Source organism: Drosophila serrata, unplaced genomic scaffold (genome assembly GCF_035046125.1).
Source record: "Drosophila serrata isolate PLE 108 unplaced genomic scaffold, ASM3504612v1 contig_245, whole genome shotgun sequence".
NCBI classification, from domain to species: domain Eukaryota; kingdom Metazoa; phylum Arthropoda; class Insecta; order Diptera; family Drosophilidae; genus Drosophila; species Drosophila serrata.
In genome coordinates, this window is record NW_028257143.1 from 1987268 (window position 1) to 2009858 (window position 22591).

General features: G+C 38.9%; 1 protein-coding gene across 1 annotated transcript in view; it reads right to left on the bottom strand.

Annotated features, from left to right (window-relative positions):
* The window catches only part of robo3 (roundabout 3), a 44031-nt gene extending 21881 nt beyond the window's left edge, over positions 1-22150 (bottom strand). Inside the window, 2 exon segments of the mRNA XM_020955081.2 lie at positions 1848-2041; positions 21588-22150. Coding sequence (XP_020810740.2) covers positions 1848-2041; positions 21588-21705 — 312 coding nt within the window. The 5' untranslated portion in view covers positions 21706-22150.
* Positions 22151-22591: the final 441 nt, after the last annotated feature.

Consider the following 22591-nt stretch of genomic DNA (forward strand, 5'->3'; position numbering starts at 1 on the left):
AAGCGGAAAGGAGAGGAGAGTCCATGCCAGTCCAGGCCAGGGAGTCACTCATAGCAGTCACTCATACTTGTTACACGGGAAGAAAAAAGTATATGAAAGAAAGGAAATTTAATAGCCGAGTGCGTTATAGATATTTCCAGGGGACTGAAATCTTCTTAAAAGGTATCTAAAACTAACCTACAAAACGATATATCGTAATAGTAAAGTATTTTATTAGAGATTTTAAAAATCTATATATTTTTAAATCAGACGCAAATATAATAGATATATCCATTTTTATTAAACAATTAATAATTTGGAAATGAAATCAGTTTCCCATTTTTGCATGGAGTCATGTGTAGTGATAGCTGTTACCGTTATTGTAAAGTTATGAACTTATTGGTTGGTAATACAATTAAGTTTAAATAAGCTGGGCTTAAGAAGTACAATATATTTGCTTCAAATATTCAATATACTAATTTATTTTAAATACATTTTAATGATTTATAACAATGAATATAACGTTACAAATGTTTAAACATTCAAAACCTATATACGCAATTAAAATTATCCTTGTTCAGGTAAATAATTTGTAATTGCCTTAATGTAGGCAAAAAAAAATATTTATTTACTTGGTTACTTTATAAATAACTATGTATGTTTTTAACCCTTTCAGAATATAGTTAAAAGAAATTCAAAGTTATGTGTAATTTTTAATAAATGCGCATCTTTGGATAATGGTTATACATTAATAAGTAAAAGGACATAAACAACAGTTCTCGGCAAGCAATTTGATCTTGACCTTGCATAAATATGTTTACAACTTTAATCGATGAGTAATGAAAATATCAATATATATCTAAATATTAAACATTACTTAATCTTAGGAAAGTTAATTATTATACGTCCCCCATTTCTCTCAGTGTTGTGCTATCTCGCTTCCTCCCTATCAGAGCTCATCAGGCTGCAGCTGACTTTGGCTGGCTCCGCTTCTGCTTCCGTTACGTCTTTATTTGTCTGTCTGTCGTTTTCCTTTACGCTCCAGCCTTTCTCTCACTTTCTCCCTCCCCGCACCTCCCCCGCTTAATGTTTGTTTACCTTGCGTTAATGAAGTTGTTGCCCACCGCCAACGTCGACTGAACAAATTTTTCTGCAAAAATATTTTTGCAGCTCCCCAAATGATACTGGCAGAGAGACAGAGAGACGGGTGATGCGATGGCAGGGCGGGGGAGAGCGGTGGAGACTGAGAGTTAAAAATAAAAGCAATTAGTTTGTTCATCACTCAGCAGATGGCCCGGCAAAATGAATATTTTTTTAAGCAACTGACGGGGTCTCGTTCCCTCTCTTTCCCTTTGTATTTTTCCTCGCTGTCGCTATCTCTTTTAATATGAACGAAAGCTGGGAGCAGAAATAATAATTATGCATGCAAATAAAAGGACGAAAGGGACTGCTAAAGAATAATGCAAGCCAGGGAGAATAAATACAGCGCAGGCCACTTAAATAGGTTCACAAGGATATGCCAATCATGAAATCATGTTTATACCATTAGTTTTGTTTAAGAAGTATTTCTTGTTTATTGATTTCTTCTCTATTATTTATATATATTTCAGTACACCCTAAACTTCACTTGTATTAAAAAGGTCTTAGTATTCTTTTTCATGTTCAGTATTTCCTTTTAATTGTTTAACTCAATCATAATAAATACTCCCTATAATTATACACTCTCTAGTACTTATAGCTATCTCTTATATATATTATCTCATATAAAATATTATCCAAATCTTGATTACCAATAATTCCCCAAATAGTTTACCAAAATTTCTATTAACTCTTTTCAATTTTCCCCTTTTATTTTTTTCTTCGCTTACCTTGAGGAAAAACAAGCCGCCAGCTGGCAGTGTGATGCGATGCGAACCCGGCAGGATCTTCAGGGGAACCCCGTCCTTGTACCACTGAATGGTGGGCGTGGGGCTGCCCTCGGCTTTGCAATTAAGCGTCGCTGGCTCGTGTCGCGGCACCGTCGTATCTATGGGATGCTCCACTATCCGCGGCGGATGCGAACCTGCCAAAGAAATGCAGATGCGGGAAATGCCGTTGAATGAAAAGTTAAATATAAAAATTGCAGGGGGGCTGGGAAGGGGTGGGGATTGTGGCAGGGCTCCTTCCGCTTTCCGCTGCGCCATTCGGTATCATCATCATCGCCAGCGGTTTGTTCAAATGCAAAAAAAAAGGAGCAGAAAATTATAAAAAAGTAAAACGAGAAAAATGCGCACGGTGGCAAATGAAAACAATGTTAATGCGCATTGCCGTTGACGTTGCAAATGAAGTTGCAGTTGCAACAGCACCAAATGAGAGCTAAAAAGGAGGAGGAGAATGAGGAGGAGGAGGAAGGTCCTGGCCGCTCAAAGGATTCAGTTCGGAATTAATTTGTTTAGATTTGCATATGCGGCAAAGGACACCGGCAGCTTAGCTGCTAAGTAGTTTTTTTCTCTGTATAATTTTCCTACTTTTGTTTTGTTTTTTTTTTTTGCATAATGAAAACGTTGGAAAATTAACTGGGTGGAAAAGGGCAGAAAAGGTTGGAACGGGTTTCGGCAGTAAGGTTAAATAAGCCAGGGATTAGCATATTCTTTTGTTTTCACCTCCCTCGAGACCGAAAACTTTATTCCTAAATTCGAAATCGTTGTGAAAAGCTGGCAAAATAAAGTTTTAGCAAGCAAATTAAGGAAACTCGACAATGCCTTTAAATCTTAAGTTAATCTACAAATGGCCTGATATTTCCACGCCATTCCCCAATCTCAATTGCTCAAATTGATCCGAGTTTCGTGTACTTTATGTTCCACCCTCGGCACAATCAAAGGAAAATCCATTTTCAGCTGGCAACTTGCTTTCAAATCCTTAACACCCCATGGACGCCGATTGAGGAATTCTTACACTATCGCACAATCTTTATTTGCTAACCGCAGACCAACTCGAGTGTTTGCTGCGAGCAATCTGTCAATGGCAAAGACATAAATTTCAATTTTCATGCCATATCTAAACAATTTGCTGTCACCCACACACGAACGCCAGCAGGAAGTGAGGGGGAAAGCAAACGGAGCAAGATGCAAAACTTTATTCATATCGCTCCTAGAATCTATAAATATATTTCGAATGCACTGAAATCACGAAACTATAGATTTCCGGAAATAAGGATATAAAATTAAGAATTGCTCAGGTTTTTGGGAAGTGAAGTGAAGTTTCAAGGACATTTCACAAGCTCCGTTTTCTTGTCATAACTTATTGATAAATATTCTATGTAGTTTTATATTATACAAGTTATATGTTTTGAAATCCTAATTCCTCTTTTCGCTCAGTGCATTCTTTTATACATCTATGCAAGCCACGCCGCGTGAAAATTGATATGTCAGAAAACGTTGGAATATTGAAACGTTATTTAATAAAAGGCAGTCGTGGCAACATTTGTTGCTCTTCCAGTTTTTGTTGTCGATTGCACCACGACAACGACAACGACAACGAAAACGACAGCAACAAACAGCCCGGGGCAAGAGTTGCATGTCATCCAGAAAGGAAAACAACAACCAGCCAGCAGACGTTGCACCAAGTCACAAGCTGGAAATCGAATTTCGGATCGGAGTTCACAGAGAAAATATATCGCGCAGATGGGGCGCAGCAGACGTGTTGCATGCCCATCCACCCCCGCATGGGTGGCGACAGGAGAAGGGGTCTGTGGCAGGGGTCAACCAGCAACCAGCAAGACGGCATGTCAATGTTATTTCAACAACGAAAATGAAAATAAAACACTGAAGTGGACTGAGAAGTGAAATGGGGGAGTTATGGCAGTCGAAAAATCAACATGTAACGAAAAACCAAATATCAAATAGTAGAGAGCAACAAAAAAAAACGAGGGGAAAATAAAAGGGAAATAAGAAGGCATATAAAGATTGGGGTGAAGACATTTTTAGGGAAAAGTTTCAAGGAGCGAAATTTGTATACCCTTTAATAAGGACATGTCACATAATATGACACAGGATAATATTGTTAAGTATTTATTAATTCAATGCAAACAAATTTTATGCAATCATGTTATTTTGCCTAGCGTTAAATAAATTCCTAAAAATCTTCTGAAACAGAGAAAAAGCAGAAGACAGAAAAGAGAGAAAACTGAAGGAGATTAAACTTTAGGTTTAATTGAACTTAATTTTTACATTTCGATTTATATCAATTAATCTTTGCTTTTTGAATGTTTAAAACATAGTTTCGAAAGCCATAATAAATACTGCTCAAATTAATTTCTGGAAATCTTCTGAAAACATATTGTTAAAGAGATTAATCTTTTAATTTACTTAAAAACAATTTTAGCATTGGATTTATATCAATTAATCTTTTGTTTCTCAATGTTTGAAACATACAGAGTTTTGAAAACCATACAAATACTGCTTAATAAATATCCAGAAATCTTCTGAAAAAAACAAAGGTAAAAAGAATACCACTTAACTTTATTTAAAAACAATTTTGGTATTCGATTTATATCAATTAGCGTGTTATTTTTATAATGTATGAAACATAGTTTCGAAAACCATAAAAAATACTGTAAGTAACTTGTGTTTTCCTAGTTTTGTACAACAAATCCCAAAGCAAAGGAGTCGCTACTAGTAACCAAAGTGTAAGCATTCAATGTGTCCGTCGAGCACAATTCGAGGGTTAAATGTCGCATGTGGGGTTGCCAAAAAAAAAAGAAAACAAAAAACACAGAAGGGGGCGGCTTGTAAGGGGGCGTGTTCACAACCAAAAGTTGCTCAACCATGGACACAATTTTTTTTGTGTTTGTTGTTTTGTTTGCCGCTACTCCTGCTTGTGCATATCTTTGCTGACCAGGCACAAGGACCACGAGACCGGGAACAGGACCAAAGTTGGCTTGTGCGGTTTGGGCCCTGCGGTGATGTTCAACACCTAAAAAAAGGGTTCGAACGAACAAATGGAAGGTGGGAGTTTGGGGACCTTTGTTTTGATTACGCTTCATTTTCCAGTTTGTTTGGGAACATCCTCCAACAAAATGGGAAAAAGCCGGGGGAAAAACTTTGGCGACTTGCAGCTGAATAATTCAATTAGCAAACAGAGCAAATTTGCCAACAGCGGCAATTGCAACCAGATCCAGATGTGGCCCAGAGGCCTACTAATTTAGTTTTAATTGCATGCCAAGGAAAGTTGCACGGCCAAACACATTCGCCTGCATATATGCATTTATGGGCGAAACTAAAACACGACGAAGAATGTAACGACATGGAAAATGCTAGAAATTTGCATAAAAGCAGCAAAGGCATTTGCCCAGCGCTTATGCAAAATGCATCAAATAGTGCAGGGGCGGTGTCCTGGAAGGGGTTTTTTACTGAAGTAAGCAACTAAAATGCAACCGGAGTGCCAGGACCAGGATCCAGCCGGGACCAAGGACCAAGACGTTGTCGAAATGCCTGAAGAAATTGCTGCGAAAGCGTTTCGCCAAACTGGGTTTCACTTAACAAGCAAAATATTTGCTGCAATTTCCTTAAACATTTTCTTTTCCTTTTAGCACACGGACGAAAAACGAAAGGGGGCAAGGAGGGGTATGCTGACTTGAGGCATGTGTATGTATTGTAATAACACACATTTACCCAGCTACCTCTCGGGCATCACTAACTAAAATGGGTATATACGAGGTGATGTGACAATAAAGACTGATCTTGGTAGGATTTGATGATAGGATATTTGGATACTTCTTACTTTCTCCTATAACTTATATTAGTATATTTGAAAAGTAATTTAATCAAGATTTTCTAAGTAGATGTGTAGGTAAGTATTTCATACTGAAGAACTATGAAATTCAGGCTTTATGTTATGACTCCTATTCAGGCTTAAGAATTTATCCTTTTTCTTGATCTTATAGAAGAGTTCCTGATTAATATAATGAATATAATGATTCTATTTCCAATTTATTAGTTTTTTAATAAAGAAAAAGAAGTAAAAATATATGATATGAAGATATATAGGAAACATCCCACAGGGACGATTTGATGAGAAGAGTTTTCTAGAAATTACGAAGACATCTTAAACCAGAAAACTTGATGTATAGTCGAGACTTGGTTATTACAAAATTATATAAAATTAAGAGATTGCACTAATTACAAATTTATAATACATTCACATAAATAAATCAAGAGTATTTAGACATCATTGTGTTGCCTTCAAGTTCTTCCACGGACTTCATATGTTGTTGTTTGTGGCACTGCATAGTTTGTTGTCGACGTCGGCGGGTCAGAACTAAAACAAAGGCTCTTCACATACACACACACATCCCCCTTAAACCCCAGAAGAGTGTGTGTTCCTTCAACGCCTTTGCAAGTTGCTTATGTGTTGCATACTTCCAAGGGCCGGCTTGGCTTCAGTTTTTAGCTTTAGCTGCTTTTGCATCATCAATCAAAGGCAGCCCCTCACGAGGAGGGGAAGTAAGCTCCCACTCAGCCCATTGTTGGTTTAATTATAGCCCTGCTCTAAGACTTGCTAATTGTTTTAGTAGCATACTTTTCGACATACAACTTTTGCTGCTGCCTGCTGCCTTGGGCCAGGGAAGTATGTTAGTTGGGCCTCCGTCCCCTTCCGCCATTTGCAGCAAAAGTAAAGTAGAACGGCCAATGCAATAATTAAATTTTTGCTATAATTTACGTGGAAAGCAGCAGAGGCAGCAACAGCTGCTACACCAAGGATGTCTGGTAGGGAACAACAGCAACAGCAACAGCAACAAATAATGGATGAATGGATGTGGGCCATTCTGTGATGGAGGAGCTATCCAAATTGGACGAAATATGTATCAAATATGTATATTTAATGTGCCAGAGAGGTTCATCATCAACAATTTTGTGTGTCATGATTAAATTTTGTCCCTCCAGCTTGTGTGTAGGTGAAATGCAAAAGGTAATTAAATAATGAATAATGTAATTAATTTGGTTTTACTTGGATCTGCAAAGAAGTATTCAATATGAGACCTTTAAATTTCAAAAAATAACAAACCAAAGCTTTAAATTGCTTCTATTTATGCAATTAAAATCTACCAAAATTCTACCTCTACCACTATGCATTTACATGTGAAATTATGGAATAATAAAATGTCCAAGTTTCCTAACTAACTGCCGCTCACGAAATGCAAGTAAAATTAAACTTTTGTAAACGCCTCATGTTCGTGTGCCGCAAATTGTTTCCGGGGATGTTGTTGAGAAGTTCTTTTGGTGTTCTTGTTTAGTTATGAATCATAACGACGCACACCCAGCGCTATAACAACGGGAGAAACAGCCCGAAACAAACCATAAATTGTACCATTTTTACTCTTCTCTAGTCCAGACAAGGGTGTTTGCCAATGACTCACTTCTTTTTTTGTATTTTTTCTTGTTTTATTTTCAGTTTTTTATGTATTTTAGGGGGTGTGGTGAAGTGACACTCTTACTAATTGCTCGTAACACCCCCAAGCCGAATTCGAGCAGTGAAATGTTCAAGAGTCATGATGCATTCGACTTCCCAGGAAACTTGGGTTTCTTTTTTTTTTTGGACTTTATTTATGCTTAGACAACTTCGACTTGTGCATATAGAGTGCAAATAATATAAATAATTCAGGGCGCACGGGAGAGCGCACACATTTGCATTGAGAGCTGAGCAGAAAGTTTTGGGATCCCCCTGGTAAATGCATTACAATGCTGCAAGAGAATTTGTGCAAATACTTGTGGCATATGTGTACACAGAAAGAAATAGTTGCAACATATAAGATAGATATATAATTAATAATACATTAATAGCAATAATAAAGTCAATGTAGAATTGAGATAGTTTAGAAAATACTTAAACTTTATTATTCCCATTTTAAACTTGACAAAATTAGGTGTTTTGTGTACATACTTCTCCTGGTCTTCTGTATGGCCATGTGCATATCTATTGCCGCTCCTACATGTGGGTTAGTCTGTCTGGAGAGAATCATTGCCAACTATTGCTCCACATTTTGGTAGGCCCTTGGCCCCTTCTTCCCTGCAATGGATGGAGCATGTGTCCAATGGCTGGCATACATATGTACGAGTCCATGTAGATGCGATTGCACTTGGCTCGGGCTTTGGCTCTAGTTGGAGCCTTAACGGCAGCTTAGTCTCCAGCCAGCCATACCTGACACCCTGCCAAACACACCTGGAAAAACACACTGCACAGCACTCTCGCCCCCGCAGAAGCACTTTCCTCTGGCATTGCACATGGCAAATGCAAAGTTTTCACATTGAATTTTCCGGCGCAGCGCATCCGGTGACAAATCCTTGGCCAGGCTTCCATGTCTCTTTGCTTGTGTCTGTGGGTGTGTGTATTTTTGGGTGGTTGGATGAAAGTGTCAGTTATCCCAGTTACAATTCCCAGTTGGATATATCCAGAGAAAGAGTGCAGCCTTTACTGCCAAGCTTGGAAAACAGATGTGTGATTTCTATTTCTGGCATTCACTTATAAGGCAATCCTTATTGAATGCGTGTTTAGTAAAAAACTGTTCTCATAATAGACATTTCCATTTTTTTTTCAATTATTCACAACCCTGGGTCTGGACTTAAGTTTAAGCGAACTATTTCTAGTTTCAGTAACTTCTTATTTTTTGTGCCACGAAACTTTGTCAACCGTAAAATGTTACGACTCGAATCTGTTTTTCTTGCTTTCTGCTTTTCTTTTGCTACTGAGCAGCCACAAGGATGTTTTTATTTGCACACGGGGACATTTGCAATTCCAGTCGGGCGATGGCTCATTAAGCAGCACCAGCTGAAAATGGATCCGGGAGCAGGAGTCAAGGATCTGCCAGCTGTCAAGCTGCTGTGTCAAATGCTAATTAAAATCAAGCGCCATTCGCTTGTTCAAACACAAATCCTATCCGGGGAACAGGTAAACTGAAATCGGGAGCCGGGACACACAGACAGACAGGACACCGTGACCAGGCGCCATCATCATCATTATCCCTGTCATCGTCAACAGCAATCAAGATAAAAGATAAGTTAAATGCCAGGAGGAGAGTAGTGGAGTGGAATCCGGGGAGTCTGGGGTCCTGCCTCACTTTGTTGCTTGTTTGTTTTGTAATAAAGTCCTGCAGGGTAACCACGACCCCTTCAGCCTCCCCGATTTCATCATTCCGCCGCCACCGCGCAGCATCAAAGAAAACTTGGGCTTTTTGGGGCTAGTGATTTGAACGCTTGATTGCTTTAAGTCAGGACCAGGACGAGAACGTGGACGAGGATGAGGATGAGGACGAGGATGAGGACGAGTACGTGCCAAGCACCCAGGATAACGCCCCCATAACAGTGTGTTCATGTTAATTTCTATCTGCCTGATTGCTGGGGCTCTGCCGTTGGCCTCTTTCCCAACACGTTCGCCTCATAATTTCGGAGTGAAAATTTTCAATTAAACTTAATTGCATTAAAAGCGAAGGGTTCAATCTGTCGTTATAGTCGTTGTCCCGTCCTGTTCTCGGTTATCCTTGTTTTTTGTTGTGATAACGATTGGATACGATCCAGCCCCTTAACATCCTTTACATCCTTAGCTCCTTTTCATTAGTTTGTCCCCGGCTTTTGTTGTAGCTTTTTACGGTCTCTGAAACTTTTTACGCTGCAATGCGTTTTATTTTTCGAATCCTTGGGGGAGGGAATGGTTTTCATTTTGGGGATGCAGAGTGTACCGAGAGGGTACCCTTTTTTTCATGGGGAGGTGCGAGTTTTCGGGTTGTTTCGTGCGTGGGAGTGCGACATGGACCCCTGTGAAATATGGGATAATTTAGTTTTGGGCCCCCGGTTTTATGCCCACTCATAAGTCATTAAGTTTTTCCCGCCGCTGGGACATTATTTTGAATTGGTTTCGGTCGGTAGCAAATTATTTGATTAAAATTCATGGCATCATAAGTTTTGGGCTTAATAGTGGAATTAAAAAATATTTATAAACGAAATGGAATGACGCGGAAATGGGAATGAAAACGAAATATTGACACTTGGCGTATATGTGAGGAAATTTCAATTTTAAATCCTTATATCCCATTATATTCCTATAAAAATACATTTTTACTAGCAAATTAATTATTTTTGACTTTCGTTCTGTGCGCCTGTCAAAGAAATATGGCTCTCCAAAACCAATTTATCAGTATAAAAACCATCTACATGGATCAACCACTGAAATAACACTCTGATGAATACATTTTACCTTAGAAAAAATGATTCTGTCCATGGACCAACCACCCCTTACTAGAGCCCTATAGTCCTTGAAAGAGATAGAGAAGCCTAGAAGCGTGAGAGGTATGAGCAGGAATCCCTCTCCAGTATCGGAATCCGCTTCAACACCTACAGTGCCCGCAAAAAGGACTTCCACTCAATCTAAGCGTTTGGCAAACAATTTTGTCGCACTCTTTTAGTTTTTTTTTTTTTTTTGTCTTGCTTCTTCACAATTTTTTGTTCCCGTGTAAATTGCAACGCATAAATCTCTGTGACAAACAGACAGAAAGAGAGAGGGAGAGAGTGGGATGGAGAGCCAGATGAAGAGGACGAAGGACAAACACTCAAAAACACAATAGGAGTGACGCGACAGCCATTTTTCAAAAACAAAACATGCATCACAAAGCGCTCCAACATACAAAAAATGGAAATGGAGGGAAAATTCAACTGCGAGTGGGAGGGGAAGTGTGAGCAAAAGTATTCCGAAAAAAGCACTTGATGGTGCAGAAAGAGAAGGACGCAGGCCCGAAGAGAGAGAGAACGCATGATTGTCTTAATGGCTTCGACATGTTTGCAAAACGACTGTCAAAAGCAGGCTAGGGAAATGGCAATGGCATTGGGCGCACACACATCGACATGGTCACGGGTAGACGAAGATGGAAAAGATGGAAAGGAGCTGCAGCTGGAGCTTCAGCTTTGCCTGAATTTGAAGCTGAAGCTGCTGTACCAGCCCCCAGGAACATGGCATCAAATCACAGAATCTGGCATTCACAGTTCCGCTTCAGTCACTCAAAGTCCTGGGCTTCCCCCCTCTGATTCTCTGGCCTGTGTCTTTTCGATTTCTCGCTTCGTCTTTGCTTTTCCCTGTCGGCAGCTGCGAAACCGATTAGAGATGGGAAAAAGGCACACGATTAAAGGCAAGTAATCGATTACACACTTCCGGTAACTGCAGTCTTTCGATTGTAAGTAAAGATCGAATTATAGCAAGGAGTTTGGAAAGCTAGAATTAATTTGTAATTAATTCAAAACGGATAATAAATCGAATTACAAATATTACAAATCGAATACTGAATAATTTCTTAATACAAATAAATTAGATTTAAATACTTGATTTATCAAGTAAACATTGGTAAAGAAATTTTAAATCAAATTCAAAGTTCCTTTCGTGACACGATGCCATCCGTGCGGGTGACACACTTGAGCTCTCGTCATATGTCTACTTCTTGGCTGAGTTTTTCTTACTCGCTTTTTCGGCGACTCTTGCATCACAAATCTATGTCCTGACAGGAAAGTCACTCAGTCAGGCAGCCACACACTTGATATGCCCCCCGTTCGGGGGGTGAGGCATCCAAATTCGACTCCCGTGTAGCAGCTCCTTCTCCGAAAAAAAATGAAAGAGAAACCCAATCGCACACTTAGGCATGTTCGGCCTGGAGGGCCTATACACACGTTGCAAATTGAATTTTTCACCTGAATGCGTTGCAGGGGAGTGGGGGAGATAGACTGCGGGGACGCTCGTCCTGTCTGCATGTGTAATTATCGTTATCGATATCGCTCATACGCCCAGTTGGCTGCTCTTGGCGCTGACAAACTCTGACAAGTTGCGTTAAATTGCTGGAGCGGGGGAGACCTCCGCATTTAACCCTCGTTAGGCAAAATCGAAATTAACGCCGCCACATTCGTCCTGGCCATGTGAAAAAGGACACTTTTAATGCGCACCCCTGACAGCTTTCTGCTCGGCCTATGAAGTTATTAAAAGTAAATTAGGGTTGCTAACCAGCAGAAACCGAAACCGAAACCAGTTCTATGCTCCTGCTCCTGGGATGGGTGGCTATATCCTGCGCCCACTCCATTTTATCCTTTATCCTGTTTTGTTAGGGTTGCGTGCCTTTGACGCATTTCAGTTGCTTTTGTTATGTCTGCGTCTGGTTTTGTTTTCGGGTCTCGGGTTCTTGTTGTGTTTTCTGCTTAACTTAATTGTCAACAAGGGAATTTTTAAAACTATGCCATAGTTTGGCTTGTCTTTTGGATTTATGATGCAAACTCTCAATTATTTTCAGATTTGTTTAATTATGCTTCACTTCGGTGGCTGGTGGCAGTGGAATGTTCTAAATAAATTGATTTCAAAGTGGAGGGGATATTCAAAATTGCCTGAGTGATGTGTCAGTCATCGTCTGATTATGAATGCAACTGGGTTACAAAATAGCTTTATGAATAATTCAGGCGATTCGACGGAATTCCTAGAATTGGGTTAACGAAGAATTTGGATTTTAGCTTGGTTCTCTGTAAATGTTTGTCGAATAGAAACATTTTAGGGTATTATTCATGAGAAAATCATCCTATTAAACTTTGATATTTATATTGTTTGACGTTTAAAGTTCTTGTTATTAATAATCTTGAACTTTAACTTCAATTAATGCGATTTAAGTATGATTTAGAAGAAGTATCATTATATTATTACCAGCTGAAGGTCTCATATTATAAATAATCGAAACTTAAATGAAGTAATTTTTACCTAGTTTGAAATTCTGATCAGAATCCAAGTCTATCATATCCACATTTTCCAGGATATCACATTTGAATACCTTTCCAATCAGCCGCAAAAGTGAAGCTTAGTCACCGCGGTAAGCAAATAGGTTTTTGGTTCTGGCAAAGCCGCAGAAAAGAGGCGAAAAAGAGGTGTGGCACTCACACACACAAGTTAAGATTCGGATACAAAACACACAGATAGAAAACTCATACATAGACAGGCAGCGGCACACCTTTGAAGTGCAGCGTCGAGCCGCGGGGCAAAGTTGAAAAGTGCGCTTGTTAACATTCCTTAATTGCTGTTGTTGTCACAGGAGCGACAGAGAGGAGCTAAGACTCAGAGGAGACAGGTGCGAGAAGAGGGAGGGGTGATAGGGACCAAGGGAAGCAAGGATGTCGACAAGGCGACAATGACGAGTGCAATTATACAAAAACTACTTAGGCGCGCTTCCTGCCTGCCTGCCTGTCCATGGCAACAAGGATGCCTGAAGGAGAGCGACGATGTCGTTGCAACAAAATTGAAAGAAAATTCACTTTCGCGTTTGTAAATTTGTCAACATCCTTGAGAAAAGCAGCAGCGCAAGCAGTAGAAAATAGCTTGGGGCTGGCAGTGACAAGTGCAGGATGCAGGCCACAATGCAATTTCAGTTAAGTCCCTTATAATAGGAAACTCAAGCACTTTGGCTCACAAACAGCCGGCAAAACGGTGACGGAAACGGGAATAGGAACTCCGAGCGGGATAAGACACTGTCGGAAATAAAAATGTATTTATTCTTGATCAAATTTAAAAAGGTAGTGTGGAAGAAAGTTAAAGACAGCTATTCGTATGATCTTAATAGATTTATTTAAATATGTTTTAAACATAACCTTTTACCTCTTCCCTAATATTACTCCTAAATGAGAGTTTAGCTTCCTTAACCTCCTTTAATTTTCCTTCATATGATTCCAATAAATTTGTATTTATTTTTCACAGTGCATTGTCAGCCATTGTGTTGCCTAACTACATTTGTCATTAAGTCAATAAGCGCATTGTGCTTAAATGCACATAAAATAAAGCCTACAATGGAGAGCCGAGCAAAGCCATAAAACGAGCATAACCTGAGAGAACCTACATAAGAGGGGGAGGGGCGGAAAATGGTAGGGGATTTTCGGGAGTGGGACGAAAAGGACCTGGACAAGGATGTTACCGAGAGGAAGGATCCATCTCATGTGCTGGCGACAAAGCCGATTTATGCCCAATTGGATTTGCTGCTAAGAGCCACAATTCATGTTTTTATGACCGGATGCCTATTACCCAAAAAACCCGAAACGAAACGAAACGAGATGCGAGTTGTTGTTGTTGTTTCGTCTTTTTTAATAAATATAAAATGTCCTGAACTGGCCATACAAAAGGTAAGTCAACAAAAGCGAGGGGAATGGAATGGAATGCTTAGCTAAGGCCATTGATAAGCAGCTTGGACTCGGGTCAGCAGGCATGTCCTTTTCTTTCTTTTCATTTCATTTCTTTTCTTTTCTTATATATATATATATATAATTTTCTTTTTTTCGTGAGCTCATATCAACAATATCCCTGTCGTCGGCCTTTCATTCGATTTGCTTGTTAAAAAGCTCAAATTTTATGGCCTTTCCGTATCTTCTTGTTTGGCTTCTTCTTTTCTTTTGCTGGGCAACAAGTAAGTTTATCGATTCGACGGCAAAGGACAATAAAATGGGCTTGGCTAGGCTACAATCTGCTGTCCTGGCAATTTTCCTGGCGTTCATCATCGGGCCAGCTTTGACATTGATAAATTATGCAGACTTCTAGGCTATTTCCAGCGCAACAAATGGCCAAGTCGGAAAAGTGCTGCTCTCGCTCTCGGGCCGCCCGTGATTTTCCTCGCCAAAGTCAAAGGCAATGAGTTGGCAAAAATTATAAGTCATAAAAAGCCAGCAGCAAAAAGGGTTAACAAATGCCATTTAAAATTTAAGTGCCCCAGAGATGAAGCCGCTTAAGGATTGGGTATCGTGGGATTGCCTTGATAAGAGTTTTCGAGTTAAAGTTTTATGAAGCGACTCGCAGAGACTAGATGTGAAAGCGAACTGAATATTTAAGTAGATAGAAGGAGCACTTAAATATAGAAAATGGTAGTGAAATTCTGTAAAATTAAAGTGCTTAGTACTGCTGCGACTTAACTATCATATTTTATATTAAGTAATTGGGTGAATTTGTGCTGTAGTTTAAGTACATGTTGAGTATTTTTTGGGTTATTTAAGTGCAAAGTTAAGAATATTGAAATTATTTTTTAGGATTTTAAAAGAATTATTGGTGTATTTAAGATTGATTTGGAGTGTAAGTTGGGTTATTTTCCATATATTTTTGGTGTCTTTTATAATTTTAATATATGGTTTAATATTGGATGTATTTTATGTGTATTTTTGGTATTTTTGTTTATATTTTATTAGAAATTTGTTTTCATGGAAAGCTAAGCCAGGAGTAACTGAAAATATAGTTTGAAAATCATTGAATAAACTCATGAAAAACAATTTGTACTTCTTTAATAGTTTCCTTTAGTATAATACCTCTCTTAAGTTATTTTAGGGTCATTATTCACAGCAGTAGTTATGCGGAAATGAAGTTCTGCAATTATAAACTTCATTCTCCATTTCTGCAAATGCTTTCATTCAGTTTTTATAAATGTACTTTGGGGGAGGGGAAACTTTTACGCCCCTCTTCAATTTCAGTTTGTCAGATGCAGCCCTTGCCTCATCCACTCAATTTCGTTCATTTCTGCCCTTCCATCTGCTGCACTCAAATTTATAACCTACATTTAACATTTACTGCACTTAGGCAAAAAAAGAGGGCCAAGCCCTATACACAAGCTGCTTACGCCAACGCCCTGCAATTTTTGTTTATGAATTGACAACTTTGACATAATTGACTGCCAGCGAGCGACCTAAAGGACCCAAGGAAAAGGGCTGCAAAAAATAAATAAATAAAATTGCATCAACCCATAAACACCGCAAGTCCTTGAGTGGCAACCGGAGTGGGGTCGGGCGAGAAAAATGGAGAAAAAATTAAAAGCCCCGCAACGCGATGACGATAATGAAGAGGGAAAAATTACAATCTGGAGCAGGGACCGCAAGGCGACAGAGCCTGTCAAGCTGGCCACCGGCCACTGGCCACCGCCGACTATTTTTATAACAATTTGATTATATTATGAATTTAAGCATTTTTCTTCCGCTTTTTGGGGTCGTCATCTTCATTAGCGCATTAAAATGTCAATGACACTTGGTCCGCAGGTCCAGGGATCCCTTTTCCGGCTGCTCCCCGCCTCCGGCCAAAGGGTAAGTATTTGAAAAATGCGCGAGAAATGCGAGCAAGGAAAGAGGGGAAGTACCAGACATCATCACTGACCGCATGGCATTCTCTTCTTGTTTTTTTATTTCAACACTTTTTTCCGCCTCCTTCAAAGTGCTTTATGATTGCTCGGCGGCGTTGAGGAAAAAAATAAGGAATGAGGATGAGGATGAGGAACTGGAACCAGGACCAGGACCGAGACTGGAGTATATCAAACTTGTCGTAAAAAATATGCTCGACACTTGTTTACGTCGCCATATTAGGACACTCTACAGCAGAGAGGACACAGTGGCCTGTCAAGGCTTAGGAAAAGGGTTCAAGAATGTGATTTTAAATAATTTCTGGAAGAAATTACACTATTCTAATGTTTATCAGAAGTTGGTAAAATTCTAAGATTGCTTTAAATTTTGTTTTAATAATTTGGTAAGTTTCCAAAAGTTAAATAAAAAGATTTTTTGGATTTGAATTTGCATATTTCATATTAATTTAACGTTTAAAATTTTGTAAGCTGGGAATTTTTTCAAGCACCTTTCATGATTTTTTAATTTAAAAAAAAAACCATTGTTTTTTAATGTTATCTACGTAGCTATATTATAATAACCAATTTCGAAATACGCTGGCCAAAACTTTTTCTCCATCGTCGAGAGTGGGAAAGTTTCGCCTTGGTTCATTATGGAAATGTTCTCTCCTGGCTTTTGTTGATGTTTTTGTTTCCTGCATTTTTGCGAGTGGTAATTTTTTCGCCTCTTTCATTTTTAATGGCAAACTCGAGCACTTTAAAGTTTTGATGGCCTCAGAGCGCCTTGGCAGCTGCTTCAGCCTTGTTTTTACTATGGCAATTCATTAGGCTCAATTGCCCCGCTCCTTGGCGCTGATGTTGTTATTTTCATTGCTGTTGTTGCACTTTCTGTTACCCGCTGTTCTATTGTTGTTGGCCTAGTTTGGATCATAATGAAATGAATTATGTTTTCACATGGCAAACACTCGAAGCTCAGCGGGTAATCACCGGCGAGGGGAGAACTCTGAAGAGGATTAGCCTTGATAAGCCTTGTTTTGGCCGTGGCACAAAGGCTCCCAGAGAGAGAGACAGAGAAATCGCTTAATTAACTTAATCAAAATATGGCGATTATGAGAACAGGGACCCATAGTTGTTCGGTTTCAATGGCGTCCTGCATGTCCTTTTGTGGCCATTGTTTGCTCAGTGCGTTTGCCCCACAAACAAATAAACAAGCGCATTTGTCTGTGCGCCTCTCTCGTCTATTTGTATTATGACAGCCGTTCAATTGATGCAGAAATTAATTAAAATTTTCCCTCGCATGTGTCTCTTTTGTGAGTGTGTGTGTTAGCCTGTTTTTGTAATAGGAATATCTGGCTGTATTGTCCTTTGGCCCAAGGCTAAGATAAATTACAATTTGCCAGGACCGACGCTGTGAACACAAGTGGAAACTGGTAATTGCTTTGCATGGGAATTGTGCCTGCAAATGCAGTAAAAGCTGGCTTAAATAAACAGGTGACTAGTTATAGGTTTTAAACTAACTAACAATTATTTTAATTTGTTGAATTATACAAAAATTACATAACCAGATAGCATTTTTGTTTTATTTATGGTTGTGAAATACAAAATAGTTACATTGAACTGAAAATATAATGAGTAAAGTAGTGATAATTATAAGCTTTGAATTGAATTGTTAATATTTTAATATTTAAACATTCCATAAAGATGTTTCCTTCCCAGTTTCCACTGTGACTAATATACTCCCAAGTAAATATTTTTACGTTACCAGCTGGCTGTCAATTTTCAAAATATTTCATATATTTAATAGACTTCAAATTAATTCCATATTACTTTATTACTGGCTGGCTGCCTGGGTCGTCTTCCCTCAAGGAATAAATACCTTCGGCTTTTCAATTAACTAGAGGCTGGCCAAATAATACCTATTCTCCTGTGAGACATCCCCACAGACCCAGACGCAAAAGAGCAAAACTCGTTGCAGGTCCTTTTTGAAGCTATTTCGGAGAAAGTCTTAAAGGCAAGCGCTGGGGTCCGCTCCGACATCTAAAATAATTTAACCCTTTTTTCCCCCATTCTTTTAAAGTAATTTAATGCCTGACTTGGAAAGGAAGACCCTGCCCAGGTCCGCACACACATTCCGGTTAAGATATGGCAAGTTTTCCGGTCTGCCATTGATGCCGCAGGGCAAAAGCGGCAGAAATAGATTCGGGAGCTGTGGAATCACAAGCGTGGCAGATACATGGGGAATATTTCATGGCACTTATCAAAGGCAGCAACAATTTGGGTTAAATACTCATTAATATTCCGGTCTGCGAAACTTTTTCCTACTTCTACTCCTACTACTCCCGGTTGCTCCTGTGTTTTTGCCAAATAAATTTATGCCCTTTGCTTTTGGCCGCCGCCAGGCACGAGACCAAAATATAAGACAACCGACTCCAGTCGGGTCCTTTCTTGGGCTGCCTTTGCTTGAGTTCCAGCCAAATAAATAAAGCACACGCACATGCCGAGGCACACACAGGCCAACCCATACAGATACAGGACTCTGTGTAGAAATTAATTTTGCGTAGCCTACTTTCTAGGGGCCGTCCAAAAATGAGCGAGAGACCGAGACCGAGACCGAAACAAGCGGCCCAACAACAATTTCCCATGAAAATGATAATTGCCTGGTAACGGAGTCCATGAAATGCATAATTTATAAATTAAGCAAAGTTTAAGAAAGTTAAAATGGAAAGTATGGCAAGCAGCGGGAATATGGCATACAAATTGGGCCAAAAAGGATGTAAGAGATATGGGCAGAGGAAGCATAAAAACGAATGGCTTTTAGAACCAACAATTACCGCATAAATTCCGTTTGTGGTTTAAAGAATAAAGGACTACCAAAGGTACATACAAATTATATTTAATCAAGAAAGAACCACTTAAAAAAATATTAATATACATTATAAATTACAAGCAATGAATACAGTTTCATTAACAATAGGTGTGAAGCATTTTAATACATTTATATTCTTTCTATTTATAGAAAAAGTAAGTAAATATATATGAAAATACAATTTCTGAAGTTGCCTTTCAAAATATTTTTCTTTTTAAATTTTAAACATGGAATAACTTTAATATTTAATAATAAGAAGTTCCGGTAAAAAGAAACAATTCATATTATAAAGAAACCACAGCAAGCAAACAAGGCATGATTTAATTTACTCAAAGAAAAATACTTGCCAAAAAGTATTTAATTTTCTTTTATTGGACACACACACACACACGCACATCGCCGGAATCCACGTATGAATGCAGGCAACCCACTAAAATGCCAATATATTTTTTGCTTCAAATTTATTGCATACTTTTGAGCGCCGGCTGACGGGAGAGAGGTAAACGCAGGAGCAGCGCGACACGCGTGTTGTCGGGATTTATTTATTTACTCTTTCCTCCATATCCTCCATATCCTTCATCCTGCATTGGCGGATTTTGTGCGCTGATATATACTCTGACATGGCAGAGTCGCGGGGCGACGAAGATAATGGGTGGCCCGAAGAGGATGTAACAACAAAATGACAGGATATTATTCAATTGAATTCGTTTACATGCCTGAACTACATAATAAAAATGGCCTTTAACCAAAAAAGGAGAGTGGAGCGTAAAGAACGCAAATTGAACAGCGGCAAAATGGAAATGTACACAAGTACGAGAGCATGGGGATATATGTACGAGTATATATATATACGGAAAATATGAAATATCTTTTGTATCATTTGTGGCCGGGGCCCGAAACGATTTCTCCTCTTTTTTTGTATTTTGTGGGCCAGCATTTACATTTACATATTCATTCTGGTTACACGGGGAGTGTGGGAGCCCCCTTATTAAATGCGCATATTTTATGCAACAAAAGCAGTCCGTTCGCTTGAGTCCTGGCCCTGAGTGAGTGCCACTCGCATTGGGAAGCCACGACTCGTATTCATACTCATTTCGGTTAGTTAGCCAGCCCAAGGGGGATTTCCAGCTTGTTCTCGTTCTCGTTTCTTCCCAAAACATTTTCCACTAATTTGTTTGCCTGGCAGAAAGGATGATTTTGAGGGAAGCGAAACTTGGAGGAGGACACGACGGAACTGCGGAAATTGTTTTGCGTCTGGCATAAAAGTTTTGCACACACGAATTCCCATTTGATGGCTACAACTTAATGGTGAGATAAGCAAGAGTTATGAATTATAGTTGGCAAAAGTTTTTGGGCTCTGTGCAGGAAGTAATCAATGCATTGGGTACATAAGTATGTTTGGACGGATGAAATGATTCTGGAAATGCCTCAAGTTATCCAAGAGTTTTGGGCCAATAAATGCAAATGCAGGAAATATGCTAATCTGAAAATTTACGTTGAGTTAAGTTGCGAATTGAAATTACTTCTAAATTTCTAAGCGGAGATGAAATTCTACAGCAGTGACAATTAAAAGGAAAATTCTTATATATTTTTGTAACCACAAATTTGTTGGGAATTTATTAGTCTTTTAATTTCTGAATGGTTGTTTTAATTGGATGCATCTTAATCTATTATTATGATTAAAAGTATTGAATAAGATAAAAAATCTATACAACAAAAATAGTGCCAAAGAAAATAGACAAAGACAAAAAATGTTTGTTTTTAGTAAAAGATTTCCCTTTAGAAAACGTACTAGAGCTAATATGATTAAACTTTATACAAAAAGTAATTTTTTTTGGAACTCCTTTACTTTATAAAAGCTCGAATAAAGTTATTTAAAATTTCAAAATGGCAAATAGAAAATAGGAAAATAAAAAATTGCATAGGAATAGTTGAATTCAAAGATCATTTGACATTATACGACATATTAACTTACTAATTTAATCTCAACGCTAGTAATAAAGTACTAAATTTAAACTTATTTTGTTATTAATGGTAGAATTAAGATTTTTAGCAATCAATAACAAACCCAATTTTGCTTCTTGTGATATCTATGTTTTTGATGTCTGAGTCCCAGACATCGCAAGCTATCAATAAACCTGCATTCAGATGCATTCATCCCTGACATCCCTGGGATGCCTCTGGACGGGCTTTGAAGCTTTATGCCCATTCAACACCTTGCCGGCAATCATCATAAATATGCCGGGCTCCCAAAACATCTCGGCCAAGTGAGTTGGCTGGAGTTAAATGCAACTCATTACGAGATCGCACAGCCATACAAATGTCATACATTCACGAGCTGGCACTTCTCTCTCTCTCTGTTGAGCAATTTTCTATGGAATATTTGCAATTGCAGGCAGGTTGAATTGCACTTGAAGGGGGAAAGGCAGGAGGAGCGGAGGAGGATGAGGGTCCACACAACGAGGACGCTGTGGCAGGTGCACAAACAGAGAATGCCGGGCAAACGCCCAGAAATGCAAGGGAAGGAAGCAAGTAAATCCATGGCCAGGATGGGTTTTATTTTTTATTTTTTTATTCAGTTTGAGTTGTATGTTTTTATTTCCTCGACGCCCGCTTGCTTACCTTGTGCATGGGTCCACTTGAGCAGGAAAACGATGAATACGAAACGTAAATCCATTTTACGATTTTTTACAGTATTTCGCCTTAAGATAAACTGGCTAAAAAAGCGTTGCAAGAGCATTTATTTGCCCAGCTCCCGCACACAAACACACAGCACACGCGATGGGGAGCGACTTCCACAGAATATATATATATATATATATATATATATATAGGGATATATATTCTCGTGTTGCTTGATTTTTTGCTCGACTTCTTCGTAGTATTCTATTCGCACACAATTCGTTACATTTCCTCCTACACCCCAAGCACGCAAGCCACAGAGTTGTGGCAAAAGTTCACATTTTATTGTTCGGCCTAAACGCTTCTGGCCAAATTTGGCCAGAGTCTAGCTGGCGCATGTTCGTAATGTTTTAAAATTCGTTAATTTTCACACTCGAAAGTACTTGGTTTGTTTATGTTTCCTGCCAATCGCCCACGAAGTTGGCTTTCATGTCGAAAAGCCCGACACGCGCTCACTTTCAGTTCGTTAACCGTTGGCGGCAGTAACCAAAACTCAACTGAACGCTTTGCGTTTGGGGGTCCTTTGGAAAATAGCCACCGAGAACAGTCCACAGCAATGTTCGCCAGTGTGGTGAGTTCTGAGTGCTTCGTTTTATTTCGGCTTTTCAACTTGTCTGGGGAAATCGAAGGATACTTTTCGGAGTAAATTCCTGCAGGGAAATCAGCTGTTCCTAGCGGGGCAAAGTTCAGGATAAAATTGAGAGAGAAATAGCGAAAGAGTGACAGTAAGAAGTTGTAAATAAGTTTGACCAGGACAACTGATAAAGGATTAAAAACAAAAAAATCTAAAGTATACAAAAGTACCATTAAAGTCACTGAAGTTAAAAAAAAAACACCTAACAAAAAGCTTACATAATTAAAAAATGTTACATTTTATTAATTTATGCACACACGTTTCAATTGAAATCATTCCTAGTTTAATATTAAGTTAACATAGAGTAATT